This window comes from Balaenoptera borealis (assembly GCF_965194805.1).
Source record: "Balaenoptera borealis genome assembly, chromosome: 14".
Taxonomy (NCBI): domain Eukaryota; kingdom Metazoa; phylum Chordata; class Mammalia; order Artiodactyla; family Balaenopteridae; genus Balaenoptera; species Balaenoptera borealis.
Genome location: NC_138875.1, coordinates 81,724,367 through 81,748,673, shown reverse-complemented (window position 1 = coordinate 81,748,673; position 24,307 = coordinate 81,724,367). Strand labels below are relative to the sequence as shown.

At 44.9% G+C, this 24,307-nt stretch overlaps 1 protein-coding gene across 4 annotated transcripts in view; it reads right to left on the bottom strand.

Annotated features, from left to right (window-relative positions):
• The window catches only part of CCDC60 (coiled-coil domain containing 60), a 166,140-nt gene that overhangs the window by 28,015 nt on the left and 113,818 nt on the right, over positions 1–24,307 (bottom strand). For 3 of the 4 annotated variants that reach the window (XM_082355961.1, XM_082355960.1, XM_082355958.1), the window contains exons 4-5: positions 20,648–20,755; positions 12,653–12,760 (exon numbers count right to left, since the gene is read on the bottom strand). In XM_082355961.1, coding sequence (XP_082212087.1) covers positions 12,653–12,760; positions 20,648–20,755 — 216 coding nt within the window. The remainder of the gene's footprint in view (positions 1–12,652; positions 12,761–20,647; positions 20,756–24,307) is intronic. The other variant, XM_082355959.1, reaches the window with a different exon arrangement.

Genomic DNA, 24,307 nt, shown 5'->3' with positions numbered 1-24,307 from the left:
CCACTCCTGTCGAGATGTCCACTTGAGAACAGGAGTGGAGGAATGATGCAATTAGGTCAGTGCAGGTAAAATCAGAGACTTCACTCAAACGTCACCTTCTCTGTGAGTCTTTCCCTGACGACCCAACTTAAAAGTCACCCCCCCCAACCCTGTCATTATCACATCACCCTGTCAATTTCTTCATGATGCTTAATGCTATCTCAAGGAATCTTGATTATTACATGTTTATTATCTGTTGTTCCCCTCCACATCCCTTGGAATAGAAGCTCCAGAAAGCAGGAATGTTGTCTGTTTTATTTTCATGGGTGAATCCCCAGTAGTGCCTGAAAAAAGTGGGCTGAAGGAAAATGAGACTTTCTGGGGTCGGGGTCGGGGGAAGCATTGCTACTAATGTGTTGTTCAGAATGATGCCGCATTTTTTTCACAAGAGTGACAATCTGGCAAAGACTTAAAGATTTTGGGGGAATTGGTTAAGTATGTTGATAAACTCCACAGTCGTTAAAAGAGGTTTTGACACGGAGAGATGTTCCCATATATTAAGTTAAATAACAAAAATTTAGTTGCAAAACAATAAATGTAGAACGCACTTTTTTTTAAAGGAAATTATATATTTATATATCATATGATCTTGGTAAGTTGGGGTCCCTTTTGTATCCTGGCAAATATTACTTTTTAATGAGTTATTTATTTATTTATTTTTTCTTGACACCAGATTGTTCCCTAAATTAATTGAAGATTTGGGGGCCTTGGCTAGAAACAGAGGAAACAATCATTTAGTGGTTAAGTGCACATGCTTTGCATCTGGGCTACCTGGGTTCAAGTCCTGACTTTTACTAGCTGCGTAACTTGGAGCAAGTTACTTAAATTCTCTTTGCCTCAGTTTCCTCATTTGTTAGTCAGAATGAGCCTCAAATAAGGTCATATATCCAGAGCAGTGCTTGACAAAGAAAGCACTCAAATGCCAGCTATTTTCCTTATAACACAGTAGTTGGATTTAGGTGACTGTGTCATATTTGAAATGTTTTATATATAGAAAGGCATCTATATTTTTCTAAAGCAGGTGTGGGTTCTTTGTGCCTGAGAAGCCCAGCCTTTGAGTGTCTGGACTCTCTTAATGAAAATCAGGATTTTCCACCTGGACTCTCCAATTAAGAGTGGGTCTAGGAGTTCCCTGGTGGCCTAGTGGTCACTGCCATAGCCCAGGTTCAATCCCTGGTCGGGGAACTGAGATCCTTCAAGACAAAAAAAAAGGGTGGGTCCAATGGTGTCTCTCTGGGACAGCCCGAGGCAGTAAGACAAACCTGACTGCCCCAGTGGAGAGCACATGATTACCTGACTATGGAGGCTCAAGGCTGTTGGAATAGCTCCTCCCCTCTGCCTGGAAGGTAAATCAGTAACTCTTCACTTCCCTCTTAGGCCTGGGGTCTGCCCTGTTCTTCCCCATTGGGTGGGGTTGAGTGGGATGGGGAAGAGGTGGCACTAAGGATTGAAGTGCTTGCTTACACCGGGTCTTGTCTGTTTCTCTGTAAAGATCCATTCGTTTCTAGTCAGTCCTTGGAAAGCGAGTCTCTAATAAGAATAAAACCAGTACAAGTTCACAACCCCTGAACCAACTCCAAAATCCAAAGGGTCTTGACAACAAAAAAAAAAATTAATAACCTATTTGGCAGCAAAACATGACCTGAACTGATGGGAGGCTATTGATGACCTTTATTTACCTTGAGTATCCACTTAGTATAAATATTCATTCAGGTTTTTTTCTGCAGAAATATGTTTGATGATACGGTGTTGCCCCAGTTCCCTCTGGGAGTATGATGTTCTACACGGTATATGTCCCATGTTTCTTTTCTAAAATGTCAAAAAAGAAAAAAAAAATCAGAATTCTGAAACGCAGCTGGTCCCAAAGGTTTGAATAAAAATCTGTGGGCCTTGATATATGAAACAAGCCTTACTTTGCCTAAACAGAAGCTTACATCGCTCAGAGAAGGGTAATTAGTACATTCATTATTGAAGGCTCAGTTTCTGCTCTGTGTGGACCTGATCATCTTGTCAACTGAAATAAACTCTCCTGCTAGCAGAATTAATGAGGATGCTGGGAAATGATCATGTGTTTCAATTGCCACATGATGAAATTGAGAAGGCCTTTTTTTTCCCTAAATAAAGCAGACTCAGGTACAACTAAGAATGCAATGCTAAAATCTCTCAACTGTCCATTTACCAAACCATTCACCAATCCATCCAAATATGGGATCTTCCTGCAGTGAACAAAGATCATCTGTTTGTAGCACGCTAGATGCCAGTTAGTAAAGTTTTGCTGCCTGCAGAAAGCCCACTTTGAGGTGTTGAATCACCCCACTTTCTTACTATAAAATCCATAAGGGGGCAGGATTGGACCTACAGCCATCATAATGTCTAACAGAAACGAAACCTCTGGGATCTACAGGTCCTGGAGAATGGATGTTTCCTTTTGGAAGATGCATGGTGGGTATCAGGACTCAAGGTTTATGTTTCGAACACTTTAATAACAGAAGATGCTTGCTGCTTGAAGGTGGAAACTCAGAGACGCACAGTCAGGGGAACTGAAGATTTAGTATTTTCCTCTTGGGGTCATTGCCTGGATTGCCCATCTTTGCAACCAGATTTTGGTTGAACTCATGTAGCCTTCCCCCCTCCCGCCCCCATCTCGTTGTATCTTTGTCCATTCGCTCAGTGAACATGGATCTCAGCTGTTAGTAAAATTCTGCTCAGAGGTTTATTTCTTCCCTAGCCCTAAGTCTCAATGGTATTGACAGTCATAGCCCTAACTGCTCTTTAAAATCGGGATTTTGATCTTGAATAGCTATCATTTAGTGAGCACTCACTGTCTTCTCAGACATCAGGCTAAATGTTCTATGTACCCTATCTTGCTTAATCCTTACAAGAACTCTTCTGAAACAGGAACCCATTTGACAGATGAAGAAACCAAGACCCAGAGATGTTAAGTGACTTTGCCCAAGGTTACATAGCCATTAAGTGGCAGGGCCTGGACTCATCCATGTCCTTCTGATGTCAAAGTCCTTGACCTTAATCACTCTACTTCCTCTGGGTTTTAAAAAATGTGTTTGAAGATTTGGGGACATTCACATTATGGCATAAATGTGAACCATCATAAATAGGGATTAAGCATTAAAGAGAAAACACCCTTCTCTTTTCTTACTAACTAAAAAAAAAAAAAAATCTTTCTGGCACTTTCTAAGGAACATAACACTCGCCCTGCCCCCATCATTCCTAGTTTTTTTTTTAATCAATCCCAAACAATGGTGTGCTAGAGTCAGCTCATACTGCATCACAAGAACTACATTTGTGCATCTCTTCCCAACTCCAAGTTAGTAACATCATGGTGGTAAGCCTGAAATCGGCCACGGTGGGAGTATTTATACCATGGAAATTGGCATGGCTGCAAATCACGGTTTTTCCCTCTCTGGAGAACTGGCTATTAAACGTTTACCAGCATACCACTGACCCCAAACTAAAATCACCATCAGGAGCAAGGGGTTCACTAAAAAAAACAAACCCCCACAAATACTCTGACTTCCTGGGGAAGTCATTCCTGGACTGTATTTTTCCGTCAGGTCTGGCTGAGGTTCTGATTGGTTCAGGTTCTGCTCTTACAGAGCTGGACATCCTCGGATCCCTGATAGCATGCTGTCCTGACAAGTCACAGGAGAACCTCCACTTGACTCAATGTGACCACTGTCTTTTTTTTTTTTTTTTTTTTGGATAACAATTTTGGGTCACCTTATGGGCATATTTCTAAAACCAATCAAAGGAAATAAAGATGGTCCTTTTTGTCTTCTCAATCCAATTTCTGTATTACGTTCTTTCCTCAGTTTGGGAGAGTGGTGCCCAAATGTCAGAGGCAAGATGTTGCCACTGGTAGCTCACTCAAGGGAGATAAAATGCTTTTAGAGGTCCACTGGTTCAGGGGCCTTTCTCTTAGAATCTAGGTATCAACTGTGAAAAAAATTAGATGTTGCACTGACCCATAAATTCTATTTCTCAGAACCTAGCCAACAGAAATATTTTCAACCCGGCACAAAATATACGTGCAAGGATGTTCCATGCAGTACTATTTGAAACGGCGAAAACTGGGGAACAACCCTAGTGTCCATCAGTAGAGAAATGGTTATCTAAATTATGGTCTGTCCAGACCACAGAATACTCAAATACGAAAAGAATATGGAAAAAATGTTAAAAGGATGTGGAAGCTTTGTCTGTACCATGTTGGTAAACAAATGTTTGCTGGGCCAGGCAGATTCAATGGGACGCAGGGTGGACTCACTCAGCACACCCAGCCCGTGCTCTTTGCAGGCATCTCTGGTGATAGCTCTATGCCAGGAAGAGGCCCTCTGTCTAAATCCTGTTAGGCAGTTAGCGGGAAGGTCAAAGTTTCTTCCTGAGTCTTTTGGGCCTTTATTGTTTTTAGCTCAAAGTAATCCACATGCCAAAGAGACATTTTGGGGTGGCAAATTCTGCTCCCCTACAACCATGATGGAAAGATGTCCATAAGACTCTGTAAAAGGGGGAAAATCATATACAGAACAATATGCAGAGCATGCTCCCATTTATGTTAAAAAAAAAAAAAGTGTATATCTGTGTGTGTGTGTGTGTGTGTGTGTGTGTGCAGCATTAGAAATGAGGAGGAAGCAGGAAAGACATACCTCAGACTTTAAAAGTATTTCCTCTAGGGAGGGGAATGGATTTGGGGTTGGGGGAGATAAAGGCTTTCACACCTTATATCTTCTGAATTTTTTGGAAATTTTTAATATAAATAGATTGTATTCATTTATTACTTGAGCAGTTTTGTTTTACACAAAAATAATGTGTGGGAATGTTTTAAAGCTGTGCTTTTCAAACAAATTCTGTATGCCACAAAGATATTTTGGAAGTAACAAGGGTGCCTTGGTTGGGGTGGAAGTGAGTTGCTCTCCCCAACCTCCTGCTTCATGTAGAAGGTCCATTTTGAAAATTTTTTTTTAACATTATTGGGGTTTCTATTATTAAAAAAGGATTTCTGCTGCTTAAAAAAAAATAAAGGTTATAAACCACTGCATCAAGGGGAACTGCAGTTTCAAATTCATCCCAACCAAAAACATGGAATCAGCTGGAGTTACTGATCTATCAGTAGATGCATGACTCATATTTCTGGTTACATTTGAGGTTAGTTTATTTAGGCTCTGGTGCAAGAGATGAATCAAGGTGGGGTGGGAATTGGGGGGAGGTGGAGTTTTGGGGGATGGGTGCTAAATGAAACGCCCTGGAGTGGGAAGGAAAAGGGGTTAATTAAGATTCAGGATTTTGGAAGTGAAGGAAGATTGAATTCACCTGGGAGCCGGCGCTGAGCGAGGGGTTGACGTCAGTGTATTGGGGTAGAGGTGGGGATGTTAGCACTGAGGGAAGGGCAGCTATTTTATTTAACCCAGTATTGGATTTTCACAGAGCAAGTCAGTGTTATTTACATTTTTCTTTTGGTTACGTTCTTGCAGACAACAGGACTCTCCCTAAAGAAACAATGCCTTTACACGCCTACCTGTTCCTTGGTCTGCGTTGTATGTGCAATGCAGTTCCTGCAATAGTGGCCTCAAGTCTTCTGAGGAGCCCTCCCCTCTGGTGGGGACACATCTAACATTTTTCTTGGCTTGGACAACAGGTTCTAGAACTTTCACCTGAGCAAACTCAGCTGCTCCTGGGACCTGAACACATATTATTCCCTTGGGTCCAAGTAGAGAAACAGTCACCATTAAAAAAAAAAAAAAAAACAGGGGTGGAGTCAAGATGCCATACTAGGAGGACACCGGAATTCACGTCTCCTCATAACTAGGGCACCTACCAGGCACCGCTGGGGAACCACAGACGCCTAAGGGGACGGGAAGAACCCCCAGGGGCCGGGTAGGACGTGGGGCATGGGGGGAGTGAAGGGGGAGGAGAAGTGGAGGCGGGATGGGACTGGTGCCCCTGAGGGGCAGCTGGGGGAGGGGAAGAGATCCCTCACCCCACGGGGGAAATTGGGGGACCACTGGGAGGGCAGAGGATCAAAAGGGAGTGTGGCCAGGTTCCCCCTGCCCACTTGGGCCCCCAGGAACCTGCTGAGATCCCAGGCCTGATCCTCTGCCCACGGAGGTGCCCTCCAGCCACGTGGGTCCTGAGGGAGTGGGAGGGAGGGAAGGGGGAGCAAAAGCAAAGCGCAGACCTCTGGGACCAGCACCCCTGAGGGGCGACTGGGGGAGGGGAGGAGTTCCTACACCCAGCAGGACCCACCCACGGTTAGGGGTCCAGCGACCCGGGAGACCCTGGGGGAGACGGTGCGGGAGGGGCGCGAAGGAATGGAAGGGAACAGGGCCAGCGCTTTCCCTGTCCTCTTAGGCACCCGGGAGCCTGCTGGGCTCCAGGTCCTAATCCTCTGCCCTGGGAGCCTCCCTCCTGCCGTGCAGAGCCCAAGCCCCGCCCCACACCCCCACCCAGGGCCCCACCCCTACACTCGGAGACCCCCTCTGAGACCCCCTCCAACGCGCTGGGCCTAAACCCCACCCACACACCCTCCCGCAGGGCTCTACCTCCAAACTCGGAACCCCACTCTCCAGAGGCCCTCCTTTCCATGTGCAGCCTCTCCCCTTGCACAGGTCCTAAGTAGAGGCCCCGCCCCACACTTGACCATCGCCCTGCCTAGGCTCCGCCCCACACCTAGGTCCCGCCCCTGCCTAAACGCTGCCCCCATAGGCAAGGCGTTTTTTTTTTTTTCCCCTCTTTTAGACTGGGGTTCTGTTTTACCTTGTTGATTCACTGTTGTTGATACTTTTATATTTTTATTTTTCCTAATAAAGCTTTTATTTTTCTAATTTTATTTTATTCTTTATATTCTGTTATTGTTCTCTCCTTTTGGCTTGTCCCTCCCCCCCACCTTTTTGTTTCTTTTCTCTGTTGTGGTTTTATTTTACCTTGTTGCAGTTGTTTCAATTACAGTTTTATTTTTCCTACTATATTTTTTATCTTTCTAATTTTATTTGTTTTTTAGTCTTTGATATTGTACTGCTCCTTTTTTTCTTTTTTCTTTCTTTCTTCCTTTTTTTTTTTAACTGCACTACAAAACTTGCAGTATCAGGCTGGAGGTCGGCCCTGAGCTCCTGTGGTGGGAGCTCTGAGTCCAAACCACTGAACTAACGGAGAACCTCAGACCCCAGGGACTATCAATTGTAGTGAGGCCTCCCACAGGTCCTCCTCTCAGCACCAAGACCCAGCTCTATTCAACTGCCTGCAAACTCCAGGGCTGGACGTCTCAGGCCAAACAACCAGTGAGACAGGAATACAGCACCACCCATCAAAAAAAAAAAAAAAAATGAAATGACAAAAAAATATGTTACAGATGAAGGAGCAAGGTAAAAACCTACAAGACCAAATAAATGAAGACGAAATAGACAACCTACCTGAAAAAGAGTTCAGAGTAATGATAGTAAAGATGATCCAAAATCTCAGAAACAGAATGGAGAGAATACAAGAAACATTTAACAAGGATCTAGAGGAACTAAAGAGCAAACAAACAATGATGAACAACACAATTACTGAAATTAAAAATACTCTAGAAGGAACCAGTAACAGAGTAACTGAGGCAGAAGAACGGATAAGTGAGCTGGAAGATAAAATGGTGGAAATAACTGCCAGGGAGCAGAATAAAGAAAAAAGAATGAAAGGAATAGAGGACAGTCTCAGAGACCTCTGGGACGACATTAAACGCACCAACATTTGAAATTATAGGGGTCCCAGAAGAAGAAGAGAAAAAGAAAGGGTCTGAGAAAATATTTGAAGAGATTATAGTCAAAAACTTCCCTAATATGGGAAAGGAAATAGTCAATCAAGTCCAGGAAGCACAGAGAGTACCATACAGGATAAACCCAAAGGGAAACATGCCGAGACACATATTAATCAACTATCAAAAATTAAATACAAAGAAAAAATATTAAAAGCAGCAAGGGAAAAGCAACAAGTAACATACAAGGGAATCCTCATAAGGTTAACAGCTGATCTTTCAGCAGAAACTCTGCAAGCCAGAAGGGAGTGGCAGGACATATTTAAAGTGATGAAAGGGAAAAACCTACAACCAAGATTACTCTACCTAGCAAGGATCTCAATCAGATTCGATGGAGAAATTAAAACCTTTAAAGACAAGCAAAAGTAAAGAGAATTCAGCAACACCAAACCAGCTTTATAACAAATGCTAAAGGGAACTTCTCTAGGCAGGAAACACAAGAGAAGGAAAAGACCTACAATAACAAACCCAAAACAATTAAGAAAATGGTAATAGGAACATACATATCAATAATTACCTTAAAAGTAAATGGATTAAATGCTCCAACCAAAAGACATAGACTGGCTGAATGGATACAAAAACAAGACCCGTATGTATGCTGTCTACAAGAGGCCCACTTCAGACCTAGGGACACATACAGACTGAAAGTGACCAGATGGAAAAAGATATTCCATGCAAATGGAAATCAAAAGAAAGCTGGAGTAGCAATTCTCATATCAGACAAAATAGACTTTTAAATAAAGACTATTACAAGAGACAAAGAAGGACACCACATAATGATCAAGGGATCATCCAACAAGAAGATATAACAGTTGTAAATATTTATGCACCCAACATAGGAGCACCTCAATACATAAGGCAAATGCTAATAGCCATAAAAGGGGAAATCAACAGTAACACAATAATAGTAGGAGACTTTAACACCCCACTTTCACCAATGGAGAGATCATCCAAAATGAAAATAAATAAGGAAACACAAGCTTTAAATGACACATTAAACAGGATGGACTTAATTGATATTTATAGGACATTCCATCCAAAAACAACAGAATACACTTTCTTCTCAAGTGCTCATGGAACATGCTCCAGGATAGATCATATCTTGGGTCACAAATCAAGCCTTGGAAAATTTAAGAAAATTGAAATTGTATCAAATATCTTTTCCGACCGCAACGCTATGAGACTAGATATCAATTACAGGAAAAAACCTGTAAAAAATACAAACACATGGAGGCTAAACAATATGCTACTAAGTAACCAAGCGATCACTGAAGAAATCAAAGAGGAAATCAAAAAATACTTAGAAACAAATGACAATGAAAACACGACAACCCAAAACCTATGGGATGCAGCAAAAGCAGTTCTAAGAGGGAAGTTTATAGCAATACAATCCTACCTCAAGAAACAAGAAACATCTCCAGTAAACAACCTAACCTTATACCTAAAGCAATTAGAGAAAGAAGAACAAAAAAACCCAAAGTTAGCAGAAGGAAAGAAAACATAAAGATCAGACCAGAAATAAATGAAACAGAAATGAAGGAAACAATAGCAAAGATCAATAAAACTAAAAGCTGGTTCTTTGAGAAGATAAACAAAATTGATAAACTATTAGCCAGACTCACCAAGAAAAAAAGAGAGAAGACTCAAATCAATAGAATTAGAAATGAAAAAGGAGAAGTAACAACAGACACTGCAGAAATACAAAGGATCATGAGAGATTACTACAAGCAACTATATGCCAATAAAATGGACAATGTGGAGGAAATGGACAAATTCTTAGAAAAGTACAACATTCCGAGACTGAACCAGGAAGAAATAGAAAATATAAACAGACCAATCACAAGCACTGAAATTGAAACTGTGATTAAAAGTCTTCCAACAAACAAAAGCCCAAGACCAGATGGCTTCACAGGCGAATTCTATCAAACATTTAGAGAAGAGCTAACACCTATCCTTCTCAAACTCTTCCAAAATATAGCAGAGGGAGGAACACTCCCAAACTCATTCTACGAGGCCACCATCACCCTGATACCAAAACCAGACAAAGATGTCACAAAAAAAGAAAACTACAGGCCAATATCTCTGATGAACATAGAAGCAAAAATACTCAACAAAATACTAGCAAACAGAATCCAACAGCACATTAAAAGGATCATACACCATGATCAAGTGGGGTTTATCCTAGGAATGCAAGGATTTTTCAATATATGCAAATCAATCAATGTGATACACCATATTAACAAATTGAAGGATAAAAACCATATGATCATCTCAATAGATGCAGAAAAAGCTTTTGACAAAATTCAACACCCATTTATGATAAAAACTCTCCAGAAAGTGGGCACAGAGGGAACCTACCTCAACATAATAAAGGCCATATATGACAAACCCACAGCCAACATCGTTCTCAATGGTGAAAAACTGAAACCATTTCCTCTAAGATTAGGAACAAGACAAGGTTGCCCACTCTCACCACTATTATTCAACATAGCTTTGGAAGTTTTAGCCACAGCAATCAGAGAAGAAAAAGAAATAAAAAGAATCCAAATCGGAAAAGAAGAAGTAAAACTGTCACTGTTTGCAGATGACATGATGCTATACATAGAGAATCCTAAAGATGCTACCAGGACACTACTAGAGCTAATCAATGAATTTGGTAGAGTAGCAGGATACAAAATTAATGCACAGAAATCTCTTGCATTCCTATACACTAATGATGAAAAATCTGAAAGAGAAATTAAGGAAACACTACCATTTACCATTGCAACAAAAAGAATAAAATACCTAGGAATAAACCTACCTAAGGAGATAAAAGACCTGTATGCAGAAAACTATAACACACTGATGAAAGAAATTAAAGATGATACAAACAGATGGAGAGATATACTATGTTCTTGGATTGGAAGAATCAACATTGTGAAAATGACTATACTACCCAAAACAATCTACAGATTCAATGCAATCCCTATCAAACTACCAATGGCATTTTTCACAGAACTAGAAGAAAAAATTTCACAATTTGTATGGAAACACAAAAGACCCCGAATAGCCAAAGCAATCTTGAGAAGGAAAAATGGAGCTGGAGGAATCAGGCTCCTGGACTTCAGACTATACTACAAAGCTACAGTCATCAAGACAGTATGGTACTGGCACAAAAATGGAAATATAGCTCAATGGAACAGGATAGAAAGCCCAGAGATAAACCCACGCACATATGGTCACCTTATCTTTGATAAAGGAGGCAAGAATATACAATGGAGAAAAGACAGCCTCTTCAATAAGTGGTGCTAGGAAAACTGGACAGCTACATGTGAAAGAATGAAATTAGAACACTCCCTAACACCATACACAAAAATAAACTCAAAATGGATTAAAGACCTAAATGTAAGGCCAGACACTATAAAACTCTTAGAGGAAAACATAGGCAGAACACTCTTTGACATAAATCAAAGCAAGATCATTAGAGAAATGCAAGTCAGAACTACAATGAGGTATCACCTCACACCAGTCAGAATGGCCATCATCAAAAAATCTGCAAACAATAAATGCTGGAGAGGATGTGGACTCTTACACTGTTGGTGGGAATGTAAATTGATACAGCCACTATGGAGAACAGTATGGAGGCTCCTTAAAAAACTAAAAATAGAACTACCATATGACCCAGCAATCTCACTACTGGGCATATACCCTGAGAAAACCATAATTCAAAAAGAGTCATGTACCACAGTGTTCACTGCAGCACTATTTACAATAGCCAGGACATGGGACCAACCTAAATGTCCATCAACAGATGAATGAATAAAGAAGATGTGGCACATATATACAATGGAATATTACTCAGCCATAAAAGGAAACGAAATTGAGTTATCCGTAGTGAGGTGGATGGACCTAGAGTCTGTCATACAGAGTGAAGTAAGTCAGAAAGAGAAAAACAAATACCATATGCTAACACATATATATGGAATCTAAAAAAAAAAAATGGTTCTCATGAACCTAGGGGCAGGACAGGAATAAAGACACAGATGTAGAGAATGGACTTGAGAACATGGAGAGGGGGAAGGGTAAACTGGGATGAAGTGAGAGAGTAGCATTGACGTATATACACTGCCAAATGTAAAACAGCTAGCTAGTGGGAAGCAGCTGCATAGCACAGGGAGATCAGCTCGGTGCTTTCTGACCACCTAGAGGTCTGGGATAGGGAGGGTGGGAGGGAGACGGAAGAGGGAGGGGATATGGGTATATACGTATGCATATAGCTGATTCACTTTGTTATACAGCAGAAACTAACACAACACTGTAAAGCAATTATACTCCAATAAAGATGTTAATAATAAAAAAAAAAGACACATAGCAAAACTTTGAGAGAAAGGGAAAACACAAAAACATGGAGAATGGGAGAAGTAAAAGGGAGCGGGAGAGAAGGAAAAAGAAGAGGAACAAATGAGGAATAGCGTTGGGGAAACATGGTCCAAGAAGAGAGCTGGAGAGAGATCTAGCTGTGCTTCCAGGGCAGGGCTGGGCTAGCTGGCCAGTTTCTGTGGTATAAATACTCCCACCGTGGCTGATTCATTTCAAGCTTCTGATGTGGCGTTGGGGAGAGATGCTGGGAGGGATGCACGGGGCGCTGTCACCACCGCATGACCCGTATGACCTGGCTCCAGCTCACCCCTGTTTGGACCCCACATAGTAGCACTCCTACAGCAACCCACCCACCAAGAAACAGCAGTAGGAGGAAGAGAACCCATGGGAGCTTCCTCCCCCACGGCCCAGTCTCTTGCTAGTTACACGGCAGGTGGAAGGGCTGAGACCTACTTCGGATTCCAGCAGGTGATCACGGGCTTCATGGTGTGGTGAGTGTGGTCGATAGTCAGGGCCTCCAGGAGCCAGTGGAGGGCACAGAGCTGGCGGAAGATGGGCTCGCTGCAAAGACAGAGGGAGGAAGCCCAGGGGGCTCCTGTTAGAATAACATTCTTCACAACAGTGGCGACAGAGACAGGAGTGGTACTGGCTCCCGGCTGGAGAGCTGTCTCCAGGCTCCAGGCGTGTGGCAGCATTTCCCATGCACCAGCATTAAACTTTCCCAGTGGGCTCCTGAGCTATTTATTGGCCCCATTTTACAGATGAGGGAACTGAGGCTCAGAAGAGGTGAGGAACTTGTGCAGGTCACTGGGCCAGTAGGCGGCAGAGCTGTGATCTGACACAAGGTGACCCTATGCCAGTTACTGGGGATTTGCATGCACAGTGGGAAGGGACAAGGGAGGGTGTCCCACAGGTAGAGGACTTGATTCAGGCAAACGAGAGGACTGAAGGAAATGAACATCCTACAGGCATCCCATTCTTCGTCTGATAAAAATACAATAAATACACTAGCAGGGTCCAAAACGTCCGGAAACACAAGGAAACTAGTGTATTTATTGTACTTTCTCTCCACCCCAATTAACAACTAGACCCACTGCTTTAAATTTATAAATCCTTTGCCCCCAAATGTAGCTGGATGTTGAGGAAAACCACATTGAACACATGATTTGAAAATGTAACTAAAACACCATTTAAAAATAGGTCTAACCTGTATTTTCTGATTTGGGGGGCATTCTGTATTACGATGAGCCAGGCATTGGGTAGGACACCTGACACATTATTTATTTCTCCCCAAACCCTGCCGGATAGGAATCATTATCTGAATTTTAGAGAAGAGGAAACTGAGGCTCAGAGAGGGGCCATCGGTTTGCTCCAGGTCACACAGCTTGTTGGTGACAGAGATGGGGCCTGAATATCCCATTCAATGCTCTCGACAACCCTATAAGAAGGGTGCCTTTATTCCGTCCTCTTTGCAGACAAGGGACTCGGAGAGGTAGAGTTGCCTGAGGTCACGCAAGGATTAGTGAGGATTTGAACCCTCATCTGTTTAATCCCAGAGACGGTGCTTTTGTGGACCTGAGCTCTTACTGTTTGCGGTGCTGATGGGGCCAAATGAGTGGCCACCCCGAGAGCAAGGTCAGGAGAGGGTTAACCTGCTGCCTGCATTCTTCCTGGAAATGAGGGGGGGAGTCCTAACTAGCCAGCCCCTCCCTGCATGATTTCTCCACTTACACTAATGGGCCAGATGCCTCCATTACCAACCTGTGTAATTGCTCTTCTCTGAAACTGCTCCTGTATTGATCGATACTCCCCAGGGCTCCTGGGCCTGTGCTCAGAGGGGCAGGCAGGAATCCACCCTCCAGCTTCCAGGAAGGCCCCAGCTCAGAAGGTGGAGTCCGAGCCCTGGGGCTCAAGTGTGGAGCGGGCGCAGGGGCATCCCGGAGAGCCCCTTGAGAGGCACCCATGCCACTCTGCTTGCAGGGGAGCTGCCCCCATGCACCCCACTCCTCTGCCCCCATGCTCTGGGGCGGCCGTGTCCACCGGCTCTTAGGAAAACTAGAGTCAGCAGCTCTGTCTCTCTTTTTTTCATCTAGAGCGCCTTCCTTCCTTTTTTTTCCATCCACAAGTTATTTTCTAATAATAAGCACCCACTCATCCCTCACTTCTAATTTAAAGGACCCGCCAGCCCACAGCCCTCCCAGTTCTGTCTGTGTCTTCCCCCTTTACACCATCTTGGTCCCTACAGGTAAGTGCATTTTGGCAGCTCTGGGTACCAACAGTAGCAGTGGCTGTACCATGTGCCCAGCCCTGTGCAGACACCTCCCTGTACCCTCACTGTGACCCCAGGAAGTTGCGAAAAGCCCAGGGAGACGCCCCCTCTTCTGTTCACGACTCAGAGCCCTGGCAGGCCTGGGCGTTCCGTTGTGTCCAGTGCGGGTGGGGAGGGACGGGTAAGGGAGTTAACTGGCGAGGTGGGATCTGCTTTGTCACAGGGGGACGAGAGGCATGTGAGCATCAGACTCATTTCTGCAGGTGACAGGAACGGGCACAAACCTGGCCCTCTTCCTCCCTTGCTTAAAATCTTCAGACTCCCTAAACCATCTGCTATGGACTGAGTTATGTCCCGAAGTTCATATGCTGAAGTCCTAATCTCTAGTACCTTAGAATGTGACTGTATTGGGGACCTTTAAAGAGATGATGAGGTTAAAATAAGGCCAAGAGGGTGGGTCCTAACCCAATCTGACTGGTGTCTTTAGAAGAAGAGGAGCCGTGACCCACGGAGAGACACTGGGGTACATGTTCACAGAGGAAAGAGCATGTGAGGACAGAGCGAGAAAGCAGCCCTCCGAAAGCCAAGGAGAAACGACTCAGTAGAAACCAGCATGTGGGCACCTTGATCTTGAACTTCCAGCCTCCAGAACTGTGAGAGAATACCTTTACTGTTGTTTAGGCCACCCAGTCTGTGGGGTTTTGTTATGGCAGCCCTGGCAAACCAACACCCCATCCGATGGGAGACTCCCATCCATCTCCCCAGCCTCGAGTCTCCTCTCTCACCCCTGCGCCGCCACCTGCAGCCTGGTGAAATTCTGCTCTGTAGCGCAAGCTCACCGTACGTAATCTCTTTGCACTGGGTTAAAATCCTAGCTTTGCCATTTACTAGCTATGTGGTCTTGGCCAAATTACTTCATTTCCCTGAGCCCCAGTTTTCTCATCTGTATAATGGCAGTAATCGTTCTAGTGAAAGTGAGGCGAGGTGCTCGGCACTGTTCTCTGCTCCTGATACACATTCCCTTTCCTCCTCCTCTGCCTCTCCGTGATTGGGTCTCAGCTCAGATGTCGCCTCCAGCAGGAAGCCTTCCTTGATTTTTCGAGCATCCTCTCTCCGAAGAGGTTCTAAAGCACCCCCCCACCCTACAATGTGTTCCTCTGTCCCTACATTTTGTGTCCCTGCTCTCTTGTAACTACCTGTTTACTTGTCTCTGCAGCCCACAAGCCTGTGAGCTACAGAGTCTTGTCCATCACAGGTATGCACAGAGTAGGCTCAATACATTTCTGGTTACTGGGAGATGGCGGGAATAAACTGGTTTGGATCTGACGCTTTCCAGAGCTGATAATTTGGGCACAATTCTCATATGCACAACCACAGAGATAACAAAGAATAGTAGCAGCAACAGCAAAATAACAATAATAGTAAACACTTCCCACAGAGCGCTTACTCTGTGCCAGACACTGTTTTAAGTGCTCTACATCCATTAATTAAAGTCATTCTTATAACAACACTGTGAGGAAAGTACTATTAGTATTCCCATTTTTCAGATGAAGAAATTGAGGTCATATAACTTATCCAAGGTCAAAAAAGGCAGCAAGCAGCAGAGCTGGAATCTAAGCCCAGACAGTCCGGTTCCTGAATCTGTGCCTTAATACAGTGTTGATGTCTCTTATTATAGGGTAGAGCCCTCACGCCCTTTTCAGCAGAAGAGGGTTTCATCCAATGGGTCTGGACCTTTTTCTCTGCTTATATATATATAGAAAGTGCCTTACAAAACCTGCACACAGATGTTTATAGCAGCTTTGTTCATAATTGCCAAAAATTGGAAGCAACCTTTAGAGATGTACGGATAAATAAACTATGGTATATCCAGACAATGGACGATTATTCAGCGTAGAAAAGAAATGGGCTACTAAGCCATGAAAAGCCAAGGAGAAACCTCAAAAGCATATTACTAAGTGAAAGAAGCCAATCTGAAAAGGCTACATACTGTATGATTCCAACAATATGATGCTTTTAAAGGACAAAACTATGGAAACAGTAAAAGGATCAGTGGTTGTCAGGGCGGGGAGGGGGAGAGGGATGAATAGGCAGAGCACAGAGGATTTTTAGGGCAGTGAAAATACTCCGTTTAATACGTGAGTGGATGGATACATGTCGTTATACTTTCATCCAAACCTATAGAATATACAACACCAAGAGAGGACCCTAATGTAAACTAGGGACTGCAGGTGGCTATGATGTGTCGGTGTAGCTTCATCAGCTGTAACTAACGTCCCACTCCGGTGGGGGATGTCGACAATGGGGGAAGCAGGAGGGAAATGGGAAATCTCTGCACCTTCCCCTCAATTTTGATCTGAACCTAAATCTGCTCTAAAAAAATAAGGTCTTAATGAAAAAATACAGTGCCTCAAACCCAATGATCTCTCATCTAACATGCAGTGAAGCAAACTGAAAGAGAGAGACAGAGAGAGAGGAAGGAAGGAAGGAAGGAAGGAAGGAAGGAAGGAAGGAAGGAAGGAAGGAAGGAAGAAAGGAAGGGAGAAGGAATGAAAGGGAGAAGGAAAGAAAGGGAGAAAGAAAGGGTCCCCAGAAACATGCTTGATAGAAATCGCTCCTTTCTCATAATGATTGTATGTCAGGTCAAAGCGCAATACCTTGGATTTTGTCAAATTAAAAGAGAAAGCATTTATTTTCTTAAATGTGGGACATAATAGATGAAAACGCTGACCAGGGTGCACAAAGCCTGCTTCTAAAATCCCTATGCTCAGAACTCTGGGGGAGCACCTAGCGGTCAGTGCATCTGAATAGCCCTCTCTGTTGAAACTGCTGTACCAACCAGAATACGAGTGGGGGTCAACATCCCTGAGAAAAAGACAACATTTTTTCAAAACTTTTACTACGAGAAATCAGCAAATGCTACAAAGCACCCCATGCTGACTGCCAAGGGCAAACCCAGACAGTGGCTGCAGGCACTGTTTTGTTGCACAGTCGCTCAGGAAGGGCTGTAAGGACAGGCCAGTCATCTCCGAGAGGAAAGGAGGGGCTGTCCTCCTTCCTACAGACTGTGCCCCAGCTCTTTTTTTAAAAAGATAAAGGTACAGTCTTCCTGGGCATGATTGAATTGATCCCCATACAGTCAATTCAGAATCTTCAGCTGGTTTGGGGATCAATCACACTGGTCTTGAAGGGACTGACCAGGCTCGGATCCACCTCGGCTGACGTGAAGACTGAGAATTTGAGAACTGACCAGGCAGGCTCTGCCCTGATGCCTTTCGGTAGAAAGATGATAAAACTGCTCCGATTCCCCACTCCTCCCTCATCCGTGCACTTCACAAGGTGATTCAGCATCTCTCTCACCAGGCAGTGGAATCTTTCTTTTCCCCATCGCTTGTATCTGGGCAGGCCTGATGTCTTTTTTGGCCAATAGAATGGGGTGGAAAGGTCCTTGGGTCCATTCTGAGCCTAAGCCTTAAGAGGCTTTGAGTGCTTAGGCTCTCGTCCTTGGAACCCTTCCTGGCAGCCACGGAACAAGGCCGGCTAGCCTGCTGTATGATGACAGTGACAGTCACTCCTGCCACCCTAGCCAACAACCAACCAGCCAACCAACCAACAGACCTGGGCATGAGGCCACCCTAGATGGGCCAGCCTCCAGCTTACCACACACAGATGCAAGCCCAGCCAGGACCAGCTGAACTGATGAGACGAGCAGAACCACCCAGCTGACCTGCAGACTTTGAACAAGAATAAATGGCTGCTGTTTTAAGCCACTCCACCTCGAGGTGGTCTGTAATACAGCAATAGATGCCGATACCATCATCAAATGCAGCCAGAGCCTTTGAACAGCCAAGGAGAAGAAGGGGCAGCCTTCAATCTAGAGAAGGAGTGTGTGCCTTTGTTTGCAAATAAAACTTTATTGGAGCACGGGCACATCCATTCATTGTAGCTTTCCTGCTGCGACAACAAGGTAAAGTACAGTTGACCCTCTGCATCTGTGGATACAGAGGGCCAACAGCACTACCCCATTTTATACTCATAAAAGACTCGAGCATCACAGATTTTGGTATCGGCAGAAGGTCCTGGAACCAATCCCCTGCAGACACCTAGGGATGACTGTAGTTGCGAGAGATACCATCTGGTTTGCAAAGCCTAAAATATCTACTGTCTGTCCCTTTAAGAAAAAGGTTGCTGATCCCTGGTCTAGGGCATAATGAATAGTAACAACCACCACTGTGATAATCACCACCATCACCATCATCATCATCTAACAAACTTGATACAAAGGTCTGACTTAAGAGTCAGGAGATCAGAATTCCTGTTGTGAGCATTTTGGCAGGTTCTGCCTTCTCTCTGGGCTTCAGCTTCCGCATCTGGCACTGAAGGAGGATGAGCAAGAAACTCTCCAGTCACGTCCACAGTTGATTTAAACCTCAATTTGCTCAGACCAAAGGAAATGGGCGTGGGGCCTAGGAATATGCATTTTCCCAGGCATCTCCTTATTTTGCTATCCCCCCACCCAAGCCCAGAGCCCCAGATGATTCAAATGCAAGTGAAAGCCTAAGAACCACTGATTTACACCATTTGGTTTCAGAGGGCTTGTCCATGGAAAAGAAAGGCAAAAGCGCAAGTGTTTCCATGGGACGTTATGAGAAACTGCAAAGACTACTTTTGCAAGGAGATGTTTTAAGAACATCAGCTGCCAGTTGGAATGTCCCTGAACAAATAAGTGTATGAAGAAGCCAGTCATACTATTCATCAAAGGGAGATAGGAGGAGAGTATGGAGTGGGGCTCATCAAAAGCTGAAATATTAGTAAGGGATAGGAATGTGTCCAAATACATGGTGGTGGTGGTGGTGATAGGGATGATGATGGTGGTGGTGGTGGTGATGGTGATGTCAATGGTGGTGGTGATGGTGCCATCTTCCACCCACGAACTAAGTGCTCTCATTAAGGATCTGCCATCTTGTCTTACAGTTTCATTCCTGCATTATTTCACTCTTCAAGTACATGAGACTTGGCTGTCCAAATATATCACTAGCTCCTCAAAGGTAAAGCCTTGGGATATACCTTCTGTGTCGTGTGTGGTGGTGAGAGGTCAGGCTCTGCAGTCAGACACACTTGGCTTAAAACCCCAGTGCAGCAACACACTGAGCTCTGTGACCTTGGGCAGGCTAGTACACCTCTCTGAGCTTCTGCTCTCTCATCTGCAGGGATGGGATAATAATACACCTACACAAAAGGGCTGCTGAGAGGACTGAGACAGAGCCCACAGAGCAGTCAGTAGTGCCATTTTTATTGTGCACACTGTAGGGGCCTAATAAATAGTTGACAAATGAGCAGACAGAATCCAGTGCACCATGTTCATTGCCCTAAAGTAGTTCTTATATGGGAGGGCTGGGGGTATGGGTGTGACCCTGCCCCCAGGGGGCATTTGGCAATCTCTGGAGACATTTTGGTTGTCACAACTGGGGAGGGAGGTGCTACTGGCACTAGGGGGTGGCAGCCATGAATAGTGCTAAACATCCTACGGTGCACAGGACAGTCCTTCCCAACAAAGAAGTATTTGTCCCCAAATGTCAATAGTGCCGAGGTTGAGCAATCCTAATCCTGCCTTACAGTCAATTTCTATCTCTGTGCCTGAAATCTCCCAGTTGGAAAGTGCTAACTAGTGAAAAAGAAAAAGCTGGCCTTAGAATTCTCTGGAACAGATAGGAGGGGAACAAGATGTCAAGGTTTTGGAAAGCCCAAGTATTCTTTGGAGGGTTGGTTAGCCCCTGTTACATCACGCAATGATGAGTTTGTGCCTGGGGTCGGCTCAGAAGGCGGCAGGGGCTTCTCTGGGAAATAGCTCCTTGAGTCTTGGGGAAAACATGTCCCCGGAGCCCTGGGTGAGACATCTGCTAGGCGCATGCTGCAGACAAATTTTATCAGGCTTTGCAAACTATTTGACATTAGTGCGTCTGGTGTGGTAAGGAATGGAATGACTCAGTTCCAGCTGGATTGCCACTTAGCTCTAAGCCCCCATGTTTGCTTTCTGTTATTTTTATACACCACGTAACACTGCTGGCCCCAGGCTCCCCCCTTTCAAGAGGACAAAGGAACAGCTCCCAGCTGTCTGAGTCATTTGACCTTGGCTTCTTCGAATGATAAGCAGATGAGCCAGAGGTGGGACTACTTACATGTGAGCCTCAGGCAGCGAGGGCGCAATGATGCAGCTGTGCACGGGGGTGAATGGACGCAGGAGGCCTCCCATCCCCACCTTCTTCATCTTCTCGTCCCCGTACGTGCTGAAGGTGAAGCAGAACGAGAGCAGCAGAGTGAACGAGCAGAAGCAGTTTTAAATGCCCTCTTCTCTCGCCAGGGGTTATCTGGCAAATATCACTGGGTACCTACTATGGGCCAGGCAGTAACTCCCGCTGGAGAGATGAAGGTTCTAGATGCAGCCAGTAAGCAGAGCATATTAGACCCCCTTCTCTCATGGAACACATATTCCCACGAAGGAGCAAATAAGATAAATCGGGCAGCTGTGTGGTATACTGGTATACTAGACTAGGGGTCAGATATGTTTTCTTTTCTGGCTAGACAAATATTTATGATGTTGTGGGACATTCGGTCTATGTCATGACTACTTAGGAGCAGGAAAGCCATTGACAGAATGTAAGCAATAAGCAAATGGCAGGGTCCCAATAAAACTCTATTTACAAAACCAGCCTGGGGGCTGGATTTGGCCCATGAGCTGGAGTTTGCTGACCCATTCCCACCTCCACCCCCACTAGACAGTGACACGTGCGATGGGCAGAAAAAAGAGAAGGGGGCTCAGAAGGGCTGGGAGAGCTGGGGCTTGCAATTTTACATAGAGTGATTGGGGAAGTTATCACCGAGAAGGTGACATTTGATAAAAATCTGCAGTGGAAGGGAGTGAGCCATTCAGATGTCTGGGGGCAGAGCATTCTGGAGAGAGGGAGCAACAGGTGCAAATGTCCTGAGGTGGGATGGTGTTTTAGAGATGGCAAGGAAGCACGTGTGGCTGGAGTGGAGTGAGCAAGAGAGAGAGGAGGGAGGGAAGGATGGAGAGAGAATGGGGGCCTTGCAGACCAGTTCAAGGACTCTGGCCTTTTCCCTCAATGAAAGTAAAGGACTCTGAGCTGAAAGAGGACATGATGTGACAAAGGATCCCTCTGGCTGCTGTTTTGAGAATGGCCGATGGTGGGATTGGAGGGCAAGGAGACCAGTGAGAAGTATTACAATAATTTCAGCTTGAGAGAGGAGGGTGGCTGGCACCCAGGGTCCTAGCGACAGGGATGGTGGGAAGTGGAAATGGCGGGAGGCACACAGGGCAGGAACTGCCTGGAGTCAGCAGTTCTTATTTGCGGGCCTTTCCTTAAAGGGGCTTCTCCCAACTCCACAGACTGCTGACTCACTGGCTGGATGAATCAGCCGTGAGACGTGGGGATCTCGAGCTTCAGAAGTCGGCACAAGTGCGCCCCAAAAGATCAGCCACGACCAGGCATATCTCTCCTGAAGCCCATCCCCTGCCCCACAGAGAATACAGACGCTTCCTCTGAAGCCAAAACCATCTGGGGGAAGGGGTGGGGGGTAAGGGATGCTTAGAGAGGAGAGAAACAGCCCAAACAGGCAGTTCAGCTTTGAAACCACTGGACATTTATCCAAAAAAGACTGTTTCAAAGTGAAAAATATTAAGTTACATTTAATACCACAGTTAAGTTTTTCTTTTCAACACCATCATGGAGTAAGTCATGTCAGTCAGAGAAAACGGGGTTTGTTTGTTTTTTCATTTTTGGCATGTCTGGGTCACAAGGTATATATTTTTTTGCCCATGACCAAATTTAGCCCATAGACATGTTTTAATAAGCCTATTGTGTGCGTAATGGAATTGACTGTCTATATTTTAAAATTGGGAGATGTCACATAAAGATGGAAAAGCTTTGGTTCTTGAAGACTCGAAAGTTCTTGCCACTCTGAGTAAGAGTTGGGTGAGGCCCAAGGTCAAGATGGCTGCCCACTTTGCACGAGGTGTGTGCCTCTTGGGTTGCCTGAGACTCAAAAACCCCTGGCATCTCACTCCCAGCTTGCCTTACATATTTATGCTACCAGTGTGCTCCTTTAAAGCCCTGTAGTTTCTCAGCCTGAGTACTTTAATACTGATTGAATCATTGACGGGCTCCCTGATTCATTCACGTCTACCCATATCTATGGAACATCTCTGTGCTGGGGGCTGTAGGTGCGGTGATGGAGACAGATCCAGCCCCTCCCCTCCGGAGCTTAAGAGCCTCGTGGGGGAGACGGGCTTTACACAAACACAGCTGTGGTAAGGCTGAGCTGGAGAGTGTGTGGTGCTTTGACAGACCCAAACGGAGAATATGGCTGAAATGGAGCCAGGGAATACTTCCTGGAGGGAGCTGTGTCAATTTAGAAACATGTGCCTCAAGTTTCTTCTAATGGGAAGGTGGCTTTATAGCCCCCATTCCCCTGGAATCTTGGCTTTCTGAGTGGCTGGGCCAATACAATGTGTCAGAAATGGTGGGATGCCAATTTCTGGGTCCCGGCTCCAGGAACTGGCAGCTTTTCCTTCTTATGTCTTGGGAAGATCACTCTTAGCACCCAGGCACCGCCATGCTGGGAGGAAGCTGGCAGCCTGTGAAGAGGCTCATAGGGAGGGGGACCAAGACTGCTGGGTCTCAGTCCTGGATGAGCTCAGAGCTGACAGCCAGCCCCAAGGTGCCATCCGTGCGGATGAGCCCTCTTGGAAACAGATACTTTGAGCTGCCCCAGCTAGTGCTGAATCCTTCCCCACTTAACCCTACTCAAATGGCAGATTTGTGAGTGAGATAGATGTTTGCTGTCTTGAGTTAATAGGTTTTGGAGTGGTTGCTCACAGCAACAGTAACTGGCACAGAAGTAAATATTGAGCTGAGATCTGCAGGTTGAATGGGAATTCAGTAGGCAGAGGGCGGAGGGAGAGGCCCTGGGGAGGAGGGAGAGGGGGACAGTGTGGCTGGAGGGGAAGCCAAGGGCTAGCCCATCCAGAGCCTTGTAGCCCCTGCTCAGACTTTTGTCTTTATCCGATAAAGAATGGTGGCCATTGAGGATTTTAAACTGGGAGTGGTTTACGTTTGGAAAGCTCGGCTCTGGCTTAGCGTGGGGCAAGGAGACAGAGGGAGCCAGAGGACGTGGAGGCACCCATTAGGAAGTCACCTTCCTCCTGGGAATTTGAGGACAATCTTGGGGTCACAGAGCTACCTAAAAAATAGGACCAGAATCTAGGTCCCCTGCTTTCCATTTCCACAGGCTCTTTATTCAATCCCAGAGCTGAGGAAACCACAAGCCAATATGTTGGCATACCCAGGCTTACTGGCTCAACCCAGTGGTTTAGAATACGGGGAAATTAACCCAGCTTTTACACTCCTTAATCTCTTGTTTTATGTCTCCTCTCAACTGCAAACATAAGACAAATTCTATTCGTTGTTTTTTTTGCCTTTTTCGCTGAACTTGCAGCTGAGAAATGAGGTCATTGAACACAGTGGGAAAGACTGCTTGCAGGCCGGAATCTTTGGGGACATGCTTGATTTTCTTTTTTCCCTACATAGTTTGTCAGACTTAAAACTTTGGTCTAAAAGAACTTATCCTATGGTCTTAGATCCAGAGGGGGGGTAAACTTTGGTCTAAAAGAACTTATCCTATGGTCTTAGATCCGGGGGGGGGGGGGCGGAAATCCCTTTTGCTTTTAGAATGCACAGGATCAAATACTGTGTTTTTTTTGTTATTTTTTTTGTTTTTTTTTTAATTTACTTATTTTATTAGTGTTATTTTACCCTTAT